General features: G+C 39.9%; 1 protein-coding gene across 2 annotated transcripts; it reads left to right on the forward strand.

Moving 5' to 3' along the window:
- Positions 1–7: 7 nt before the first annotated feature.
- Positions 8–23328, forward strand: WIPI2 (WD repeat domain, phosphoinositide interacting 2). 2 transcript variants are annotated; one of them, XM_072120880.1, is made up of 12 exons: positions 8–230; positions 1205–1287; positions 2533–2702; positions 5363–5459; positions 7484–7581; positions 12405–12497; positions 13841–13911; positions 15093–15200; positions 15881–16045; positions 16633–16740; positions 21727–21854; positions 22869–23328. In XM_072120880.1, the coding sequence occupies exons 1-12, from the start codon at positions 157–159 to the stop codon at positions 22979–22981; spliced, it is 1308 nt and encodes a 435-aa protein (XP_071976981.1). In that variant the 5' UTR covers positions 8–156; the 3' UTR covers positions 22982–23328. The 2 variants fall into 2 exon arrangements, with proteins under 2 accessions (XP_071976981.1, XP_071976982.1); XM_072120881.1 differs by lacking the exon at positions 8–230 and adding an exon at positions 425–453.
- Positions 23329–23884: the final 556 nt, after the last annotated feature.

A 23884-nucleotide genomic window follows, 5' to 3' on the forward strand; every position in this document is an offset into this window, starting at 1 on the left:
AAGACCTGCGCAGTGACGAGCACGTAGACCTTGCGCGCATGCGCAGTTGTCCGTCATGTCCAGGCCGGTAAACAAGGAATGAGCGGCCGCGCAGTACGGAGCCTGCAGCCGCTTAGTGACCCGAGCGCTGTCCATAGCTGAACATAAGGTCTCACTATGAATCTGGCTAGGCAGAATGTAGAGACCGGAGCCACGCATCTCTTGTTTGCGAATTTCAACCAAGATAACACGTACGTGAGTCCGGCATGACTGCCGAGAACAATGCATTGATGAAGTTGACTCTTCTCCGCCATTGATTTGTTGCCTAATCCTAATAGTGATGTGTGTAGCTTGTAGTGGCTTAACCAATAGGTATTTTATTATGGAGAGACACCTCCTTTACCTTCTGTTTACCTGGGTGACACACTTGTGATGATGCTCCAGCGGAAATTACTGACACATGATGATGCTTAGGTCAGTGTTCACATTACCATGTAAAAATAAAGATTATACACAACTACTCAACTGCTGCTGTACTCTCTGATTGTAGTCAAAGACAAGCATGCTGTCAGAATCGCTTATTAAATTATATAATTCCTATCTGTGTCACAGGGTAGATGAGGCATGTAGAGGCCAGTTTCTCTACTTCATTAGCTAATCGGCTTATTGATTTAGTACAAAATGTATCAGGAACATTAAAAATCTATTCACGCTAAGTATTACTGTATATACTTATATATAAACCGACCAGAGTATAAGCCGAGGCGCCTAATTTTACCACCCAAAACTGTGACAACCTATTGACTCGGGAATATGCCAAAATGGCGTGGGAAATGCATTGGACACCGCCTCCCCAGTACTATAAAGCCGCCAGCCAGACCCTCTGTTGTATATAGCCAGCTAGCCCCCTGTAGTATATAGCCAGCGCCTTGAAAAATAAAGCCAGCCAGCCCCCTGTATGCCCACCACATATAAAAATAAACGGAGTACTCACTTTTTCCGACGCCCCTGGCCTGGTCAGTGACAGGTGCATGCGCAGTTTTGACAAATTCAATAATTTGTCATGTTTTGAGGAAAAAGGCACAGAAAAATAAGAATTTAGGACGGTAACCTGGTGCTCGGGCAGCTTTCTATTGTAATATTATATACTCATATGTCACATTGGTTGTGGTTTTATTTTTTTCACAATGTTTATTACTTCTCTCTTTTCTTTTTTCTAAAACAGATCCTTAGCAGTTGGTCTCAAATCTGGCTACAAATTCTTTTCTTTGCCTTCTGTGGATAAGCTTGAGCAAATATATGAATGCAGTAAGTTTTCTTTAAGTTAAACAATCTCCTCTTTCATTGTTTATAAAGCTTTCATTAACCCCTTAACAACCTCCACCTTTTTTGTTTTTATTTTTTTTTCCTCCTCACCTCCAAAAATCTGTAACTTTTGTATTTTTCCATAAACATGAGGGCCTGTTTTCTGCGTAACAAATCTTACCTTCTAGTGTTTTTATTTAATATTCCATGTAGGGGGGGGGTTGAAATTGAAATGAAAACGTGTTGTCCAAATAACACATCCACTTTATTTATTTGTTCAATACGGTCACAAGGATGCCAATTTTATAAAGATTTTATTCGTTCTCATTAAATAAAAAAAAAATCCTTAAAGGGGTATTCCCACGAAAATTCTCACATTCTCAATCCCCTAGTGATGTCGACACAATAAAGATCATTTTAACCCCTTATTTTACAATTTTACTCAGTTTTATTGCTGTGTTAGCAACTATCACTCCCTAGGCTGCTCAGTGTAAAATTCCAGGGTGTGAGCTGAGGCATTATGATCCATCTAGTTCTGTGGGGTGACAATGTGGTTAGATTATCAGGGTACAGGTGTGTATATACACTTTCATCTAGCTACTGACATTGTACTAACACACTGATACATAGAAAGAGAGATGAGATGGATCAGAGATGAGTTGCATAAGATACTTATTACATAGAGGCTGAGAGACTTTTACACTGTGCATGCCCCCCTCCCCCTTCCGCGCCGCATTTCTTACTTCCTTGTAGTTTGCAGCCTCTCTCTCTGCTCACGATCTCCTGACAGGATGTGAGTGTCTGTGAGCTCCATGCAGGGGGTGTGGCTACAGGTACACAGCGGATAGAGACAGAAATCTCATCGGCAAGCTGTCACATACGATTTCAAGATGGCGGCCACCCGACCCTAAGTCAGAAGTTACAGGGTTGTGTCTCGGGGCAACTGAAATTGCGTACAGCAGGACTGATAGAGACAGGTTGGACTTATATCTGTCAAATGCTGATTTTTTTTTGTTAATAACAGTGAATTAGAGAATGTGTTATATTGCAATTTAGCAAAATGGGGAAAAAGGTGGCGATTCAGACCGTTGGGCGCTATTTTCCATGATGCCATTTGGTTAATATTTTCCGTTCCAGGGATAATAGTTTTGCTTGCCTACAAGAGAAAATAACCCACATGATCAATGAGAAGTGCAGTGGTACATTTTTAGGTCTTTATGTTTCTTGTGTTTTTTTTTTTCAATGTAGCTGACACAGAAGATGTTTGCATTGTGGAACGCCTCTTCTCCAGTAGTCTTGTTGCAATTGTCAGCCTGAAGGCACCTCGAAAACTCAAAGTGTGTCATTTTAAAAAAGGAACTGAAATCTGCAACTACAGTTATTCAAACACCATTTTGGCAGTGAAACTAAACAGACAGGTTAGTAAATTATGGATAGTGGTTTATGCCACAACAAAAGTTTACCTTGGCCAACCCCTTTAATTTCTTTTGTAATCAATCAATCTTGAAAATGTAATTTAAAAAAACTCTTAAAAATATATAAAAAATGTCAGTGTGTAAAGTGGAGCAAATTATTAATAGGGATAAAACTAACATGGAATACTTACCCAAAATATATAAATATATACATATGAGTACCTGTTATCAGATTCTAATGGATATGGAATAGGTTATAATATTAAACTTTGTGACATACTAAAGTGGTTTCTCTGTGCCTTAATTCTGCTCTGATTCCCTTGTCGTGCACAGTGGGGCAGATTTATCAATCTGTCTGAAAGTCAGAATATTCTTAATTGCCAATGGCAACCAATCACAGCTCAGCTTTCATTTTACCAGAGCTCATTAATATTTTAAAGGGGAGCTGTAATTGGTTGCCATGAGCAACTAGAAATATTCTGACTTCCAGACAGCTTGATTAATCTGCCCCAGTGTCTTTGAAAGCCTTGAGCACTCCATCCACCTCAAGAATATAAGACGACTAATGAATAACTATTAGAGCATAGAGCATATGTTCCTTGATGATTTACTTATCTGAAGTGATTAGACTATCCATAGACTATTTGTAATGAGTGAACATTATCAGGTTTTTACCTGATCAGAAGTCAGTGGTATATGGAGAGCTTCAGAAACTGATTAAATGCAGTATAAAAAGGAGGACACAGGAACAGATTTCTTAATTTAAGTTTTGAGATAAATTTTAATGTTGTGCGGGGTAGGGGGGGGGGGGGATGGGAGTCCTGTGAACATTTTTCTAATATACGTCTATAAGATATTCTGCTTAGTGTGTAAAGAAACAAGCTCCATTGCTCCCTTCTGTAGGCCTCTATAATGTGTGTCTATAGAGCTTACATCTAATCTCCCTGTGCTTATTTACACAGCTGTACGCAGCTTGATGTTTGAAAATACTACTCGTAGCATACTACAGCCATGGGGCGAGCAGAAAGGGTTAACACTCACTGAGGGAGTTATGTAAACAGGAAAGATGAAGAGAGAGTCCAGTCTTCAGCCTGCTAGACAGTTCCTGACATCGGCAGAAGCAGACTTTCTTAACACCTAGGTGCATCTGGACGTTACAGTACATCCCGGTGGCTAGATACTTAGTGCACCAGGATGCACTATAAAGTCCTGCTTCTGGCACCGGCTCACGAACGGTGTTAACAGTGGCACCGGCTCCGATTGTGGGTGTTAACCCCTTACACGCCGCTGTCAAGCATGACCACGGCGTGTAAGGGTGTTTCTGCTATGGATTGGATCCCCTGTGCCGCTTACCGGGGGATCCGATCCTCTTCTGCGCAACCCCGAAGTCTGCCTAGTGCTTCGGGGCTGCCCGATGTCCTCAGCAGTCAGACCCCTTCTGGGTCTGACTGCAAACTGTCTACGCATGCTCTGCATGCTCAGACAGTTTACACTGCTCTACAATGAAAAAGTATTGTAGAGCAGTGTATTGGACCTGAACAAGCCATCAGAGCATCATTGGTTCAAGTTTGTATAAGTAAAAAAAAAGTGAAAAACAGTAAAGTTAACACATTAGAATAAATAAAAAATAAATACATTGAAATATAAGCCCCTAAAATGTCACTTTCCCATAAAAACACTTAATAAACTATAAAAAACACAAACACACAAAAAACCGCCACATATTTGGTATTGCCACGTCCGTAACAATCTGTATAATAAAACAGAATCGTTACTGGACCTGCACGGTAAACTCCAGGGGGAAAAAAGCAAAAAACTTTCAGAAAAAATACTATTTTTAATTAATACCCTTTTATAAAATCCTCTAAAAAGTGATTTTAAAAAAGTTAGGCAGTTTCAAATAAGACCACTAAAAAGAACAATCCTTCTCGCATAAAATAAGCCCTTAATCAGATTTGTCAGCGGAAAAATAAAAAAGTTATGCATATGAAAAGATGGTGATGATAAATTGAACAAAATTTTCTCTAAATTAGTTTTTATTCAGTAACATTGAATAAAATACACAAAACCCCCACATATTTGGTATCGCTACGTCCGTGACAATCTGCATAATGAAACACAATCCTTATCGGACCCGCAAAATGAACCCCGTAAAAAAACAACCTCAAAAACGCTCCGAAAAAAAGATCATTTTTAATTAATACCCTTTAAAAAATGCTCTAAAAAGTGATTTTAAAAAGTTACACACTCTAAAATAAGACCACTAAAAAGAACAATCCTTCTCACAAAAAATAAGCCCTTAACCAGATTTGTAAGCTGAAAAATAAAAAAGTTATGCATATAAAAGTCGCTGATGCTAAAATTAACATTTTCGGCAAATTACTTTCTATTCAGTAAAAATCACTCGGGTCACTGCTTCTCATTTGTTTGTCTATAGTTGAATTTTCAAGCGGTCCATAACATTGCTGCTACATAGCCAGCTCAATTTTTCGACTTTTAGTTTCAAGGAATCCCATTTTGTAAGGGAACCCCCCCCCCCCCCCCCATTTAGGAGAACGGGATTCTGTTCTAACTATTGGGTGGAATAGTGGGTGAATGCTAATCCCAAACATTACTAATCATTTGTAATACTTTTTTTCTTCTACTTTTTGTTACCTTCACAGAGGCTGATTGTATGTCTTGAAGAATCGCTGTATATACACAATATAAGAGACATGAAAGTACTGCACACTATCCGTGAAACACCCCCAAACCCTGCAGGTATCTGTCTAAAATGTGTTATGATGTGGTGACAAATTGGTATTTTTTAGAAGGTCTGTTTCACTTTGGGATTATTGATTAGTTTTGAGGCAAATTACTAGTTGATATGGTCATTAACTTCAATAGTCTTTGCATAAATTAACAGTTCAATAAATATTAGAAACTATAATATTACTTGCCATAATCAAACAGGGGAGAGGTTGAGGGAAAGGGAGATGAGTGAGGAGGAAGGAGGTGGCAGTGAAAAGATGATGACTAGTTCCATTTGAACTGTCGTTTCTCTCTCCCCACCACCCCATCCTCCCCCACGGGATTCACCACACACTGCTGGCCGGAGCCCATTTAAAAGCAGCGGAATAATATAGATGCACAACAAAGGCATTTTTAAAATCAACATGCCAGAACCTTATGGAACCTATATAAAAATGACCTTCCTGTTGGCAAGTTCCCTTTTATCCCCTTCCCACACCCTGTCGTAATTGTACATCACAAGGTGCGGGTAGTTACTGCACCATGATATACAGTTACGTCATGGTGATTGCCCGAGTTTACAGTAGAAGGATGGGATCCCGGCAGCATGTGTAACAAAAAATTAAGAAAACTTTAAAAATATTATTTTCACATCCAACCTCATGAAAATAGGATAACCTCTTTATGGTAAAACTGCGAATGGCTCATTAAACCAGTTATGGTTTATGGTTACCACAACATCACACCAATTAATAGTACAAAAAATAGTCCTGCAAAAAAAAAAAAAAAACCCTAAAATAGCTCAGAATTAAAAAAAAAATGTTATGCCTCTTAGAACATGGCGATGCAAAACAAGCTAATTTTACTTGGCAAATGAGTTCTGTATTCTGCAGCACAAGACAACCATAAAAAGTTATATAAATGGGTTATCGCTGCAAATGTGGTAAACCATAGAATAAAAATTTTTCATTATTGTACAGTGAATGGCCAAAAAAAATGGTTAAAACCCTAAACCAGAATTAATGATTTTCTTACCCCAACAAGAAAGAATTAATAAAATCTCGTCAATTAGCTAATGAATTCCCCCAAATGATGTACCTGAAAAGTGGATCTCATCCTACAAAAAATAAGCCCCCCATATTACCAAACTACAAAAAAAATAAACTCTTTATAGCCTGTAAAATGTGACAATGCAAATCTCTGAATGGTACTCCTTCTGTTCTATGCCCTGTCATGTGCCCATACATCAATTACTAACACATGTGGGATATCGGCAAACCTGGCAGAAATTGGGTATCAAACATTGTGGACCTTTTTGACATTTAATCTATTGTGAATGTTAAATTTTTGACCAATGTATGATTTTGAAGGTATGACAGTTTGTAAATTCCACCTCCCATTTTGTTTTAACCCCTGTGAAACAAGGTTAACAAACTTCTTAAAGTTTGTTTTTTCATACGTTAAGGGGAGTCGTTTCTGTAATGGGGTAATGTTTGATTAATATTTAGGCCTAAAAGAAAATCTGCCATCTGAAGCAGTTCCGGATTCAAATTTGCCCTCCCTGCATCCCAGAATTAGGTAAAAACAGGATGCATCTGCTGCTGAAATTTTTAAAAATTAGCATTATGCTAATTAGTTTAAGAGGCTACTGGGGGCGTGTAGTAGCTTCACAGTGCTCTGGGACCGAAGGCTACTCCACGACCCCAGTAGCCATTTCATGCCCTCCTTTAGATACTCTTCATATCTTCTAGCACATCTTCAGCATCAATAGAGCTAGAGCTGTGTAAGCTGAGCAGGCCCCTCAAGATTCAAAATATAGGATTTGGATAATTTTATAAAATGTGAAAAATTGCACCCAAAATTCTAAACCTCCTTATAACCTAGAAAAATGAGAGGATGCATAAAAACATGGCAATATAACGCTGACTTTTGGGAAATGGAAAAACAAGTTTCCAAAACTAATAAATTAGGTGGTTTTTTTTTCGTTCTGTTTTTCTCTCGGTTTGTATGAATAGCGGCTAATAATAACTTTTTTTTTTTTGCTTAATTGTAAGGCCTCTGCTCCCTGTCTATTAATGGAGATAACTGCTATTTGGCGTATCCTGGGAGTGCCACCATTGGTGAAGTCCAGGTCTTTGACACTGTTAACCTGGTAAGTGAATGCTATTTAAGTATTCCTTGAAATTTGATTTAATCAGTCGCATTTCCAAAGATAAATCAGTGGAATAAAGTTATAGTAGTTATCGGGGAAAAGCCAGGGAAATAGTGGTGATTTAGAATTTTTATATTTTTTTTCAAATCTTTTTAATATTTTTTCAAACCTTAAAGACAAGTTTCTTATATGTACTCAGCATAACAAAATAACATATTCTCTAATTCACTGTTATTAACAAAAATTCAGCATTTCACAGATAGAAGTCCAACCTGTCTCTATCAGTCCTGGTGTGCACAATTTCAGTTTCCCCTAGACTAGTCGGGAGGCCGCTATCTTGGATTTCTGTGTGAGATCGAGCAGATGTGATTTCTGTCTCTGTAGCCACGCCCCCTGCGTGGATCTCACCGACACTGACTGATTACATTTTGTCAGCACATGGTGAGCAGAGAGAGAGGCTTCAAAGTACAAGCTACAAGGAGATAAGTGATCCGGGAGAAGGGGGAGGCAGGCACGTGTATGTGAGATGTAGCAGGGCTCACAGTGTAATGGTCTATCAGCCTCTATGTAGTCATCTCATGTTTCTCTGATCTGTCTGCTCTCTATGTATCAGTGTGTTAGTACAATGTCAGAAGCCAGGTGAAAGTATATTTACACCTGTGCCCTAATAATGTAACCACATTGTCACCCCACAAAACTAGAAGGATAATACAGTAATGTGTCTGCTTAGAGAGGCCCTGCCCACACACTGGGATTTTACACTGAGCAGCATAGAGAGTGATAGGAGCTAAAACAGCAATTAAACTGAGTAAATTGTAAAGTAAGGGGTTAAAATTAGGGGATTGAGATGTGGGAAAACCCCTTTAACCCTAGGGGGTCTGATGAGTCATTCAATATACTGCAATATAATTTTATAGCAGTATCTTGTGAATATACAGCATCTGTATAACAGTCCCGGTCTCTGACAGAGAAGCTATTCATGAGAAGAATCCCAAGATTTACAGTTGGATCAGAACAGGACTGATAAAGACAGGTTGGAATTATCTGTGACATGCTTCATTTTTTGTTAATAAAGAGAATGTGTTATTTTGTTATCCTGAGTATATTTAAGAATTTTGACTTTATGTGAATACCCCTTTAAATCTAAGAAGTTTGGGATGACTACAACTCTTCCACTACCTAGTTGTCCAGCCAAACTGAGCAATTGTGGGAGCCTTGGTAAGAGAGGTAAAGAAGAACCCTGATCACTGTGGCTGAGCTCCAGAGGTTCTGTAGGTAGGCAGGGCTTTATGGGAGTGTGTGCCCACAGAGGCCTCTCCTCATTGCATGACATATGAAAGCCTGCATACAGTTTGCAAAAAACCCATGAAGAACTTCCAGACTCTCAGAAATAAAATTGTCTGCTCTGATAAGATGATGATTAAACTTTTTTGTGGAGAAAACCAGGTATTTCTCATAACCTGCCAAATACAATCCCAACAGTGAAACATGGTGGTGGCAGCATCATGCTATGTGGGCGTTTTTCAGCTGCAGGGACAGGACAGCTGAAGGAAAAATAAATGTGGTCAAGTACGGAGATATCCTGGATGAAAACCTCTTCCCGCGTGCTCTGGGCCTCAGACTGGGCGGAAGGGTCATCTTACAACAAGACAATGACCCTAAGCACAGAGCTAAAATAACAAAGCAGTGGCTTCAGAACAACTCTGTCACCATTCTTGAGTGGCCCAGCCTTGACCTAAACCCAATTGAGCATTTATGGAGAGACTTGACAATGGCTGTCCATCTCATGTACACCATCCAACCTGAGGGAACTGGATAGGATCAAGGAAGAATGGCAGAGAATCCCCAAATCCAGGTGTGAAAAAGTTGTTTCATCATTACCAAGAAGACTTGTGGCTGTACTAGCTCAGAAGGTGCTTCTACTCAATAAAGAACAAAGGGTCTTGTGATATTTCAGTTTTTTACTAGATGGGGTGCAGAGTGTACATTAATGAGCAAAAAAAGAACCTTTTCGGCTGCCCTGAAACAAAGTGAAAAATTTTAAAGGGACTGAATACTTTTTCCTGTACTCACTGTATGCCCAGGAAATGATAGTAAATGGGTGATGTAATGCATCCAGGTAACATCATTCTACAGAGAACCCACAGAAGAGCTCACATGGGCAGTGTTAGAAAGAAGAGATCTTGCACTTCTTAGCCTTGTGTCTGCATGTCTGTACAATCTGAATGCAATACTAAAGATTCCAGCCTAAGAGATTAATTCACGGTAACCTCTAGGCCAGTGGTGGCGAACCGATGGCACTCGGAGGCCTCTCTGTGGGCACATGGGCTGTCTCCCAGGCACAGAGTTTGCCAGACATGGCATCTTCCTGCAGTTTCAGGCAGTCCAAGTAGTGCCCTGCTATTTTAAAGTGACCCATCCTGTGCTGCTTGGTCCTGTCTGAAGAGTGAAAAGTTTCAGATTTGAGCTCAAAAATTCTAGTAACAATAAGTTTGTTACTGCCTAAATTGCCGTGTTGGCACTTTGGGAAAAGCTGGTGTGTTTTGGGTCCCTTTTTGGGCACTCGATCTCTAAAAGGTTCGCCATCACTGCTCTAGGCCAATTCTCACCTCGGATACTTCTGGTTTTGCCTCAAAATAACTTGTGCAAGGAATGTAGATGACACAGGTATGGTATAATAGGCTTTTTTTTAAGTGACAAAGGTGTGTGAACAAGGAACAGAAGATGGGGGAGGAGGTCAAGTAAAGTTTTTTTTTTTTGTTTAATCTTCCAGCAATCCCTTGGGAGTTTTCCAGTTTTAATTTAGTGGTACTCACATGCTGCAGTTTAAAGCACATCTACCATCAGGATCAAGGATTGTAAACCAAGCACAATGACATATTGGTGTCTGGCCCCTCTGGCAAGATCCACTCTTTTAGCTTTTTTATGCCCTTGCTTTTAAGGGAAAAAGAGCTTTAAAATTATGCAAATGAGCCACAGGGGCTCCAGGCTCCAATAACACATATGGAGCTCGGAGCCCTTCAGGATTAGTTGCATAATTAAAAAAACAAGGCATCAGAAGCTAAAAAAAGAGCAGATCCTGACAGAGGGGGCACGCCCAAGTATGTCATTGTGCTTGGTTTACAATCCTTGATCCTGCTGGTAGATGTCCTTTAAACCCACCTAAGAAAAAACATGCATTTTTTTTATTTAGCAGGTGAAAAAAATGTTTTTCTATTGACTTGTTAAAAAGCACAACTACACTAAAATGCATGACGTCTTTTGACGGTGGTGTGTGATGGCATCCTTAGAAAATGCTTAAAGGGAAACTGTCACCAGGGACCTCATTTTCACTTAAGACCAGTTGCAGAAGACCATCACACCTGCAGTGCAAATATACTTTTCTGCCTTTTATAAGCATTTGCATTACAATATAATTGTGTGTTATAACATGCCTTGCACCCTGACAAAATCCTGGGGTAGTCACAGGAACTGGACTTTGGTTTGGATGCATTTCAAAAACATGTGGCTTGTCTGTGTTACTCACTCCTCAGAGCTTGACCCCCACCTTTGTGCTCCTGTACAGCTCCACCTCCTGCTGCTTCTCAGAGGTCACAGCCTGGTGATCTGACATCAGTGGGGGAGGGAGGAGCTGTACAGGAGCACAAAGATGGGGGCATCCTGCAGCTAAGACAAGTTACATGTTTTTTTTTTAAATGCATCCAAAGCTCAGCCTCTGTGACTACCCCAGGATTTTGTCAGGGTGCAAGGTAAGTTAACACACAATTATATTGTGTTTAGGTTTGCATTATATTGTAATGCAAATGATTATAAAACGCAGAAAGGCAGATTTGCACTGCAGGTGTGATGGTCTTCTGCAACCTGTCTTTAGTGAAAATGAGGTCCCTGGTGACTGGAAGCTGTAATATAATGGGGAAGCAGTCTATGTTTGGAATGCACAGACAGTTGCCCTCCTATAGACACCCTATTTTGACCTTGCCTCAGACTGGTCTGGAGAACCTGTACACTGATCAGCGCCGGCTTGCATGCAACACAAATCAGGGGGCGTGGCCGTCGGACAACCCGACTGATTCGGACAAACTGCGGAATTTAAAAACCAAATTGTGTCGCGAGACCAGCACTCACATGCACGGGGAAGAAGAAGGTGAACTCCAGCGGACCTCAGCGGGGGAAGCGACACATGCAGGAAATTGGACGCAGGAGCTAAGTGAATCGCGGCAGCTCCGAATCCTCGTCGGACATTCCGGATCGGTGGCGTCAACGTAACAGGTAAGTAATTGTCCCCCATTGTAGAAAATATATTCTTGCGTTCAGTTTTGTAAACATTAAAACCACATAACATGTATCGCTTTATGATAATTTGTTTTATTTTCTGATATTAGCAGTTTTTTTGGCTTCTATTATCTGTCCATGAGAATGGGGCTGTCATCTTGCTTGAGATCAGATAACAGCATTTAGTTATCTGTTGTGCAGCAGCCTCGTGGCCATAGGCAGCAATAGTCTGAACTTGACTCTGGAGCCTGTTGATGTCTATGTTTTTTCTTCTATCATAATGGTATCTGTCTTGGCTGTGTTATGAATGAGGTGACTACGCGCAGAAAAGCCCCATGAAATTGTCAAATGTAACGATGTGGTTAAGCTTATTATCCGAAGTAAGAATTGTATGACATTTCTATGGTATCTAATGGCAAAACAATTTCCCAAAAAACATTGACACAAAAACTTGGTGATAAGAGAGGTTATTTTCCAGAGCCAACTTCCCTTTAATGAATTTAGAGCAGTTTGTCAATAACGTTTTTTCTATATTCCTTTATACTTTACAGAGAGCCGCTAATATGATTCCTGCCCATAATAGCCCTCTGGCAGCTTTGGCTTTTGATGCAAGTGGCACAAAACTGGCAACAGCATCAGAAAAGGTAATGGTTTTAGTTTTTAAAAAGCAACAGAGCCAAAAAAGCTAGTTTGTCTTTTAATGATCAATATTGTAATGGATTCTTTCAGCCTGGCTAACTACCCTATTTCCCTGAAAATAAGACCTAGTGCAATTTTATTCAAGCTTAGAAATATAAGGCCTCCCTTGAAAATAAGACCTAATGGCCGTCATTGCTACAATTTCCCTCACGTCATACATTAGTATTGGTAGATCATTTTGATATTGCATTGGGTTGGGACGTGGGTGAAGAATTCATGGGGTAAAATCACTGACCGCTGCATTGCAAATGCAATACAAGCAGCTACCTGGACAAGAAGGGGTTATTGTCCTAAATTTGTAAGAATTGTGTCCTAAATTTTGTAAAAATACACAAATGTTAGTAAATATATTTGATAACTGTCAGTGTGCTGTGAAAAAGAAGAGAATAAGAAGTTGAAAGTGAGCAAAAGATGTGGATGATGGAGTCCCAAGAGGACGGCAAGAGGCCTAAACCAAGGTGTAAAAATAAAGTAAGGCCGAGAATAGGCAAATGAAACCGTCAAGCAAAAGACAACAAAAATATTTACCGTATATACTCGTGTATAAGCCGAGTTTTTCAGCACAAAATATGTGCTGAAAAACGTCCCCTCGGCTTATACAAGAGTCTTACAGTCATAAAAAATAATAAACTTATATACTCACCCTCCGGTGGCCCCGACCTGCAGCGCTGCTCCCCCAATGTCCGCGCGGGTCCTCTTCTGGCTTCGGCGCCCGTCTTCTGTCTTCACTAACTTCGTGCCGGGCGCCGCCATGTTTTTCCTCCAGGCGGCGCCTAGTATGACATCAGCAGCGGCACGTCATACTAGGCGCCGTCCAGGGGAGAACAATGGCGGCGCCCGGCACGAAGTTAGTGAAGACAGAAGACGGGCGCCGAAGCCAGAGGAGGACCCGCCCGGACATCGGGGGAGCAGCGCTGCAGGTCGGGGCCACCGGAGGGTGAGTATATAAGTTTATTATTTTCTTTTAATGCTGGGCTGGCTGTATACTACTGGGGGCAGTGCTGTATACTACTGGGGGCAGTGCTGTATACTACTGGGGGCAGTGCTGTATACTACTGGGGGCAGTGCTGTTTACTACTGGGGGCAGTGCTGTATACTACTGGGGGCAGGCTGTATACATACTGGGGGGGTCTGTGACTAATGCATTTCCCACCCTCGGCTTATACTCGAGTCAATCGGTTTTCCCAGTTTTTGATGGTAAAATTAGGTGTCTCGGCTTATACTCGGGTCGGCTTATACTCGAGTATATTTGGTATTCGAAATTTCTAACATGTTCTTTTATCCATAGGGCACAGTGATCCGCGTTTTTTCCATTCCAGAAGGACAGAAGCTGTTTGAGCTAAGGCGAGGAATGAAAAGGTGAAAACAATATTCTAATCAGTTAATGATGCATTTTAGACTACTTGTATTTATACCACTTATTAGATGGCTTACTATGTACCAAAATGTTGACGCTATTCTATCCAGGTTTTACCCCTCTTCCCCAATCGGTATAAAATTTATTTTAAAAAATATGGAACAAATTAAAGTGGTGTTCCCATTTTAGCAAATAAATGTTACTGTTTGTACAATGAAAAGTTATACCATTTTTTTCATAAAACTTTTTATTATACAATCAATAACATTAATTTGCTGAAATGGGAACACCTTTTTGTTACAGTTCCTCATCATAAAAAGGATCTTTCCGGAAAACCAACCACAGAACATTATGGACTCCAAATTCACTACCCATGTGACACGTTTCCAGCACAAAGCCGGGTGTACTACATCAGCTTGGTTAAAGCAACTATTTTTTTAATTCACACATGAGGACCTGTGGTTGGTTTAGTGTAAAAATTACATTTTTGTTATTTTTAAGTTTTGCAAGCTACATTATTTTTTCGTCATTCTTACTGCAGAATTGAAATAGTTGACATTTGTCTATTCTCTGGAATACCACTCCAATAAAAATGTATTTTAAGTTTCCCTACATAACATCTACTCCATTTGCTTTAGCTAGTACCGACCTATTTGGTGGTATTCTAACAATTAAAAAATAAATGATCCAATCAAAAATACTTTTTTTTTAAATTATAGGACCCCTTCACCTTATTGTCTACCACTCTCTGCACTTCTTATGGAGTTGGCATTTATTTTCTTAATGTTCACACGTCTGTCTCTTTTTGATTAAACACCATCTTAATTTTGAGATTTCTCTTTTATGGTGCTGTATTTGTAATAGCATGATGCCTAGGTGCACCATCACATGAGCAGCTACACTTGGCCATCGTCTCAGTATAATTATCCTTCTCATTATATGCTAAAATGAGGTCACTTTATGTAGGCAGTGCAATTACTGATCATTCTTATTGTAAAGCTTAAAACACACATCTGTGGTCGGGGCCTGAATCGGATTATTACTGTGCCAAGTATGGGACTGAGCATCATAGTGATATATGATATATGCAAAGAGTCCCTTCTTCTCTCTGGAGCTGCAGTGCTGATCTGCAATTATGACTACTTTTATTTTGATATGTGATCATTATTAATTCTTGTTTTAGGTGTGTGACCATATTTTCTCTGGCATTCAGCATGGATGGTACTTTTCTTTCTGCCTCAAGTAACACAGAGACTGTACATATCTTCAAGTTGGAGACAGTCAAGGAAAAGTATGTACATTTTTTTATTTTGACTGATATATGGGTGCTTTGTGCATCCGGGCTTAGCACATGTTTGGCTGGAGAGGCTGCTTCCCACTCCCTTTTCCATAGGGATGCCTGGTGCATCCATTGGAGTCTAAGGGGACATATAACCGGCCCAATACATGTCCTTAGATGGTTTGTGTGCATGGGGCCTAAATCTGTGTCAAATACTCGGTTGCAATCTGCAGTCAGGCTTTTAGATGCATATTTTATGACAGAATGTAGAGAATGCCACTTATTTTTTTGCAAGCAGACAATATTTTTTCTGTAGAAAGATTTTTCCATGGTTTTCTTGATGAAAAATCTGTTCCACTATCCCCTGTATGGAGTACTGAATGACGCTATTAAGTGTACTGACATATGGTGAAAATCAACATCTGAAATCATAGGGTCATCCTCTGATTTCTACTGTGGATTTTCACCATGACAATACACTAAAATAGCTTCAGTGTCCAAAAATGCTTCTGGAAAGTGTGAATGATGTCCAATGATATTGTATATACCATTTTTTGTGTTTAAATATTGATGTCTGAAAAGGGATTAATATTAGGTCTTTGGACGCAGGAGATAAATATTGCTAGACTGGGATTTAATGAAAAACAAAACTGCTGATGTAAAGTAATGATTATATTCTTTGTGCTTTGTAGGCCTGCGGAAGAACCAACCACCTGGACGGGTTACTTTGGAAAAGTTATTATGGCTTCCACCAGTTATTTGCCTTCTCAAGTAACTGAAATGTTCAACCAGGGTAGAGCTTTTGCGACGGTTCGCTTGCCTTTCTGTGGACACAGGAACATCTGTTCTTTGGCAGTGTAAATCATCTATTCTTTTTGTTAACTATTTATTTGAATTGATTTTACATTTTATTTGTTTATACTAACATTGAAGTTTAAAAGCAATATCTGGCTATATTTATACACTTTTTAAAGGATTTTTTTATTAAAAAAACCCAAAAAATGATAGGTGATTAATATAATTGGTGGTGTTGAGAAGCTGAAACCCCCTGGCACGCTAACTGCAGACTCAAAACCCCCCACAAATTGTGGTACCATAATTACAAGTGTGAATTGAGTTTTATATTCCATAATAAAAGGTATTTGTTTTATAGATATTTAAACTACCATATATACTCGAATATAAACCTAGTTTTCCAGCCCAAAAAAATTTAGCTGAAACCCCAAACTCGGCTTGTGCTCAAGTAAAAAAAAATATAGGTTTTACCAGGTTTTTGTGGTAAAATTAGGGGCCTCGGCTTATACTTGGGTCGGCTTATACTCCAGTATATACGGTACATCTAAAATATATACATAAATAACCCTATGTGTATGAGAGTAGCTTTATAAGTAAGCTGTATAAGGTACTGAACTGCTTTTCTCATGTAAAATTATATTTTATTTAGGATTCAAAAGATTCCACGACTTTTGGTTGCTGCCGCAGATGGTTACCTGTACATTTACAACCTTGATCCACAAGAGGGTGGAGAGTGCACGTTAATGAAACAACACAAGTAAGAAATAGAGCATAAAAATTTACCAATAGTCTTTTTTGGAAGGCATTGTCACCGTTTCTGTTGATGGTTCAGGATAATTATTAATGCAACAATGTTTTGTTTCATATTAACCCAATTATGCTACATGACATAATTTGTTTATCAAAATATATACGTTATTAATACAGAAATTACAAAAATTCGCCTTCTGGAAAACGAGTAAAAAAGTCCAGAAGAGCCACTGACCCAGCACTCTCCCACAATAGCCACCAATTCACAGTCAACAAGTGCTCTACTCTTTAAAACTGCTGTTCAACTTCAATGAATAATCTCACCACCTTCCCTCAGGTTAAAAATGGAAGATCCACTAGGTTCCTTGCTTCTCTCTCCGTTCCCCTCCACTGGATCCAAGTGCAGTCCATGTATTGCCTCTGTGTCCGTGGTACACTGCTTGTCCTATGTCAGGAAATTAGTGGATATATAGTGCAGATTTCCAAGGTAAAGGAAGAATTTTTTATTGTGTATACTCACAAGAATATGGTTAAAAACACGCGTATCAAAAGCATAAAACGCCAAACAGGTAGCCCTGGGCAAGGGAATGGAGACAGAAGCAAGGGACCTAGGGGATCTTACATTTTTAACCTGAGGGAAGGTGGTGAGATTACTCATTGAAGTTGAACAGCTGTTTTAAAGAGTAGAGCACTGACACATGTTGACTTCATTATTAATATGCCCACTTATGATCTGGGTCCATGTTAAACACTCCTACAGTCTGATGTAGCCACCCACTGATCCTAGTTATTTAGCCGCTTAGCTGTGGTCGATAGCAAAAGTGGCCTCCAAGAATGAAATTGTAAATGACACAAATGGATGGATCGACCCAATTTAAGGCGCTGTTATCCAGCACCTGCAATCAGGTGCAATCCATTTGTGCTAGGCGACAAGGGATTCTGGACCTCCATGTCACCATCGATCCATCCAGATAGCTGATCCACAACATTGATGATCCATAGTGATCTATATGCACTACTACATGTTGAGAAAGGGTAAGAAAACACCCTTATGTTTACATTATTTCTCAACCTCTACACTACTATGTGAGCTAACCAATCCATATACCCAGCATCTAAGAATGAAAAGGATATTACATTTTATTGCCACTGTGCTTGGTGTTTTTTTTTTAATTATTTATATACCCCTTCACAGGATATGGCCTCCAAATGTTTGTATGCTGGCAAAGGGTGGTAAATTTTCTTTTCTCTGGTGGTTTATCTCTGTGTCTCTTTATTGTAGGATGAGAGCTCCTTCTGTTTGCTCATTGGTACCATTTAACTAAAGGGTGGTAATGAGTTGTAATGGCAACTATCAGGGATATTTTTTCCAATTCTGCTACACACACAGTTGGGGGAAAAAGTATTTAGTCAGCCACAAAAGTTCTCCTACTTACAAAGATGAGAGAGGCCTGTAATTGACATCATAGGTAAACTTCAAAATTGAGATTTAAAATGAGAAAACGAATTCAACAAATCACATTGTCAAATTTTTAAAGAATTTATTTGCAAATTATGGTAGAAAATAAGTATTTGGTCACCTACAAACTAGCAACTCACAGACCTATAACTTCTTCTTTAAGAGGGTCCTGTGTCCTCCACTCATTACCTGTAGTAATGGCTCCTGTTTTAACTTATCAGTATAAAAGACACCTGTCTACAACCTCAAACTCCACTATGGTGAAGACCAAAGAGCTGTTGTAGGACACCAGAAACAAAGTTGTGGGCCTGCACCAGGCTGGTAAGACTGAATCTGCAACAGGCAGGCAGCTTGGTGTGAAGAAATCAAATGTGGGAGAAATAATTTGAAAATGGAAGACATTCAAGACCACTGATAATCTCCCTCAATCCGAGGCTCCACGCAGGATTTTGCCCCATGAGGTCAAATTGATCACAAGAATGGTGAGCAAATGACCTGCAGAAAGCTGGGACCAACGCAACAAAGGCTACCGTCAGTAATACGCTAGGCCACCAGGGATCCTGCTTTAGCCATTTCATATCCGGGCCCATCTTCAAATCTTCAAGGAGCTCTCTGGTCACTATATGTTTTTTTTTTTTGTTTTTTTTTAAACTGACCAGTTCTTTTGCATATATTATAGTTACACACCCTTATCTCACCACACTGGGCTGTATACTTTATTTTCCTTCACTTGTCAATTCACAGCTCACTGCTGCAGCTGCATCACTCCAAGATAGCTACCCCTACCCTGCCAAAAGACTACATCTCCCACAATCCCCCTGGTCAGCATAGCCTCTTCAAACAGAGGAACGTGCAGCCACAGCCCCCAGCAGGGAACAGGGAGCTGACTGCACATGCCCGACAGGAGAGCAGGAAAGTATACAGGTTGTTTCTATGTTAGTGTAGCATGAAGGCAAAGTAATGACTTTGATTTTATGAAAAGGGGGCAAAAGATTTAATTACACTGATTAGTTAAGTGATAACTGTGGCGAGATGAGGAATAGTGAGAACAATCTTTGTCACTTGAGAACCCCTTTAAGTTCTCTAAAGAGCATTTGGATGTTTCAGAAGAGTATTGGGAGAATGTCTTATGGTTAGATGAAACCAAAGTAGAACTGTTTGGTAGAAACACAACTTGTCGTATTTGAAGGAGAATGAATGCTGAGTTGCATCCAAAGAACACCATACCTACTGCGAAACATGGGGTTGGCAATATGATGACAATGGGCCATTTCTCTACAAAGGGATCAAGACGTCTGATCCATGCACATGTAAAAAAGTGAATGGGGCCATGAATCATGAGATTTTGAGTGCATACTTCCTTGAAACAGCAAGGGCATTGAAGATGAAACATGCCTGGGTCTTTCAGCATGACCATGATCCCAAGCACACCTCCACTGCAACAAAGGAGTGGCTTTGTAAGAAGCATTTCAAGGTCCCGGAGTGACCTAGCCAGTCTTTGGATCTAAACCCCATCGAAACCTTTGGAGGGAGTTGAAAGTCTGTGTTGCCCAGCGACAACCCGAAAACCTTACTGCTCCAGAGGAGATCTGTATGGAGGAATGGGCTAACATATCAGCGACAGCGTGTGCAAACCTTGTAATGACTTCAAAGAAATCAGTTGACCTCTGTAATTGCTAAGGATATATGACAAAGTATTGAGATAAACTTTTGTTCTTCTTTTCCAGCATAATTTGTAAATAAATTCTTTGAAAAGAATGTGATTTTCTGCATTTTTGTTTTCACATTTTGTCTCTCATAGTTGCTACATATGATGTCAATTACAGGCCTCTCTTATCTTTTTATGTGGGAGAAAACAATTGGTGGCTGACCTGAATACCTTTTTCCCCAATGTATCAACACATTCGACAAGGCCTAACGCTTACAGGAAACTTGTCATTAAGAGCCCTTTTTTCGGCTCCCCCATATACCCATACAGAATAGTGTACACATTGCCAAAGAAGTTTTTATAGTAAAACTGGCTTTTCCAAAAAAATAAAAAATTGTTTCTTTCTGTATGCAGAACTGTGTCGCTAGTACCTTGGGAGTGGCCAGTGAAGAGTGGTTTCTTCCCCACCCTTGGGAAATCGCCCCATCATGCTTGTGTTTTAAATAAAAAAAAAAAACTCACATGTCCCCCATATCTCATCCCTTTCGTCTCACCCCCCTTTAGGACATCGTACATGTCTGCCTGCCCCTGGGTTTCTCTTCTTGCTGACCGCGTCAGGCAATTCTCACACCTACGCGGTCAGCATCTGCATGTAAACATGCGCAGATGAAGCAGAGCCGGCCACCCGGTCTCCGCATCCGGCTGTGCCTCGCTAAGCTTGGTGTTGCTAAGCAGTGAGGCGCTGGGAGGTATGAAAACTCTGTAGCGAGTTGCATACCAGCCTCACTACAAAGCGTTGAGGGCATGCGCAGATGTTTGGTTTTAATAACTTAGGTATGCTTTATTGTGTTAATTTATCCAATACATACTTTCAAAAGGTGGTCTACTTACAAATATGTTGCCAAGGTTTTCAGAATGCAGCAACACAAAAATTACTCTTCTGCAAATACTGTACTTACCCATAGAATAACATTAACAGTTAATAATACAAGATTAATAAAAGCAGTCAACTTTTTTGGCATTTGTAAAATTTGCTGTACCTCCTATAAAGTATATAATAAAACAAATTTGATGTACCCTCAAATGGTGGTTAATAAAACCCTCATATTGCGATATACATTTTTTAAAAGTTGTGATTATTGCAATAAGAGAGAAAAATAGTACTTGCTTGACAATCCCCTGCCGTTCTTCCACCGGTATCTACTTCCATTACATGTCTGGGGCATTGGCACACAAAGTAGAGACCAGTAGGCAACAAGTCATTTTTTTAAAGACCATTCTCTGCTCGGTTAACAATTTGATTTTGAAGATGTTTTCCAGGTATTTGATACATCCCCATAAATGAACTTTATCTTATATTTCCTGGCATCGGAGGGACGTGTTCTGCTTGACCCCTCCCTCCCATCTACTCCTCCCCATGCCTCCTTACTATTCAGCACTTTGTCAAGTGATTAGGGTCCCATACCCTTTACATTTGCAATATGTACCTCATGTGTGTATCTGGTCACAAGATACAGCATGTGTCCATAAGACTTCTATTCCTCTCCATGTGATGAGATACATAAGTAAGGTACATTTTGCAAATGTAAAGGGTATAGGACCTTAGATGACATTGCCCTGGTCACATGACATGAATGTAACACAAGGCACCATGTAAAAAAATAGGCACAATATGGTTTACTGGCAGCCTGGGAGAGGATAAGAGTCAAGAAGGCTAATTTGCATATAAGAAAAATGTTTGTAATTAAGGTACAGTGTTTCACTGGCAGATAATTTTAGGTGATATGGGGAGGACTTGTAATCCTTTACCAGAAGGCATTGTTGGTTTGTGGGGGTGCAATTCTGATTACAGGTCTTCTTTTAATATTATATTTTCTTTTAAACAGATTAGATGGAAGCATGGAACCTGCCAATGAAATTTTAGAGTCTGCGTCACATGATAGGCCGTTTGTTTCAAAAAACTATAGTGCTGCAGCCACAAAAGATACCTACTCAACCTCACCAACAAGTCATGGTAAGATAATTATATGTATGCGCTAAAATGTGTGTGTGTAATATATAATAAAATGTATGTATGTGTGTGTGTGTGTGTGTGTATGTATGTGTGGGCCTCCTGCTAGTGAATGTGCAGATCACAGGCCACAAACAGCAGATCTTTGGTCCATTGTTTACAGCCAGTGTCTCAAAACAAGGAAATGAGGTTGCAATGGTCACAAGACCATGCAGGAATAGGGCCTGCTCCGAGCTTTGTGGCTCATACACAGAGACTTAGAAACCAGAGCCACGTTTGGGTACATGAGGCCTTTTATAAATGCTATATGTCTGGTTGTACATTTATTAATGCATTATATATATTTATGCAATATATCTGAGGGCTGGATATGGTGACATTGTTGTGGTACAATATCTACGGTTTGGGGGGGAGTGTTGTATTTGTCAGTAAAAGCTACCACTCTTGCCCTGTTGCACTTTCCACTTTTCTAAAAGGACGTCTACCACCACATTTAGGGGTGGTAGACTGTCACCAAATGCATGCTCGTTACCTTAGGTGATGTCTTTCTGCCACATTCCGGCACGTCCTTTACACTGAAATAAAGACTCTGTAAGTTTATGCAAATAAGCCAGAGGCGCTCACCTCTCCACTAGCCGAGCACCTCCTGGCTACAATGGAAAATAATTTATGCACGCCCCTTCATTGACCTCCCCCCTAACGGAGAGGTAAGGATCTCTGGCTCATTTGCATAAAAGTTATAAAGTCATTATTTTGGAGTAGCAGACGGAACGTTGCAGGAGGACTCCCCCATCACCACCAAGGTAACAAGCGTGCATTTGGTGACGTCTACCACCCCTAAATATCGTGGTAGATGTCCTTTAAAGTGAATTGGTTGCACGATAGTGTGCAGTACCCAGCTGGCGAAGATATCAATTTGTGGTGCACATAAGTTTTTTTGTACTCATTCACTCCATTAATGAAGTGTTCAATTTTAAGGCATTTACTTAAATGATGTGATGTGTACATCTGTTACAGCCTTTTCTGACGAACTTGGAGCTGTTGGCGGGACAAGCTTAGAAGATGAAACACTTGCCCTTCGACTGGATGAAGACAGCGAGAACCCACCTATGGTCTTGAGAACTGAGTGAAAAAGTTCCTCAGATTAGGCAAAGAACTACAAGAAGAAATTTTTTTGATCTCTTGTGTTTGCTGCTATGGACAATTTTAGGGATCAGGAAAGATGTGAATACTCTTAAAAAATAACCCACTTGTATTCTTCTTACATTTTAACAGTGGGAAAAACTGATATTTTCACTTCTCCTTCAGTGCAATTTTTAGCTTTTGTTTGGTTGCCAAATTAAGATATGATCTGTTGCTTAGCATGTTGCTTTGTGCCAACCAAATTTAGAAAAAAAAATAGAAACTGCTTAATTAAGTTGACTTTTTTTGTTCCTTTTTAACCCCTGAACATGTATAAAATATATATATATATATAATATCTTGTGTGTATATATAATATGTATGTATATTTTGTGGCAAAACTGAAAAGACATTATGGTTACTTAGTAGGATTGTAGGGTTACTTCACTCATCTGCTGTTTTGGGACTGCAAAATCCATACTAAAAGTTGGATAGTAAAATTAATGGAATATGTGTTTAAGCTATGGCATTTGGCTCCATTGTGTGCACTAAACCACTTCCAAAGCATATGCATACTTAGTCTTGTACCTGCAGAGACCTGCAGGGATTAACATGGATTCCTTCTGAACACAGTGCCACAACTGTTCACAGGTTGGAAGTAGTGCATTGGCTTGGCCCCACTTCAGTAGCACCAAGTTAAAACGCCAGGTACAACCCAAGGGAAAATGTGGTGCTTTGTCTTAAAGGACATCTACCACCAGGACAAAGGGTTGTATGCAAATGAGCCTGTGGGGCTCCATGCTCCACAGGTGTTAAAGAAGCCTTTGACTTTTGTTGGTGTTGTCATTCATCTCCAGACAAGTAAAACCTTCTCCACTGCCATACTAGACAAAGACCATTGCAGAAAAGGG

This window comes from Engystomops pustulosus, chromosome 8 (genome assembly GCF_040894005.1).
Source record: "Engystomops pustulosus chromosome 8, aEngPut4.maternal, whole genome shotgun sequence".
Taxonomy (NCBI): domain Eukaryota; kingdom Metazoa; phylum Chordata; class Amphibia; order Anura; family Leptodactylidae; genus Engystomops; species Engystomops pustulosus.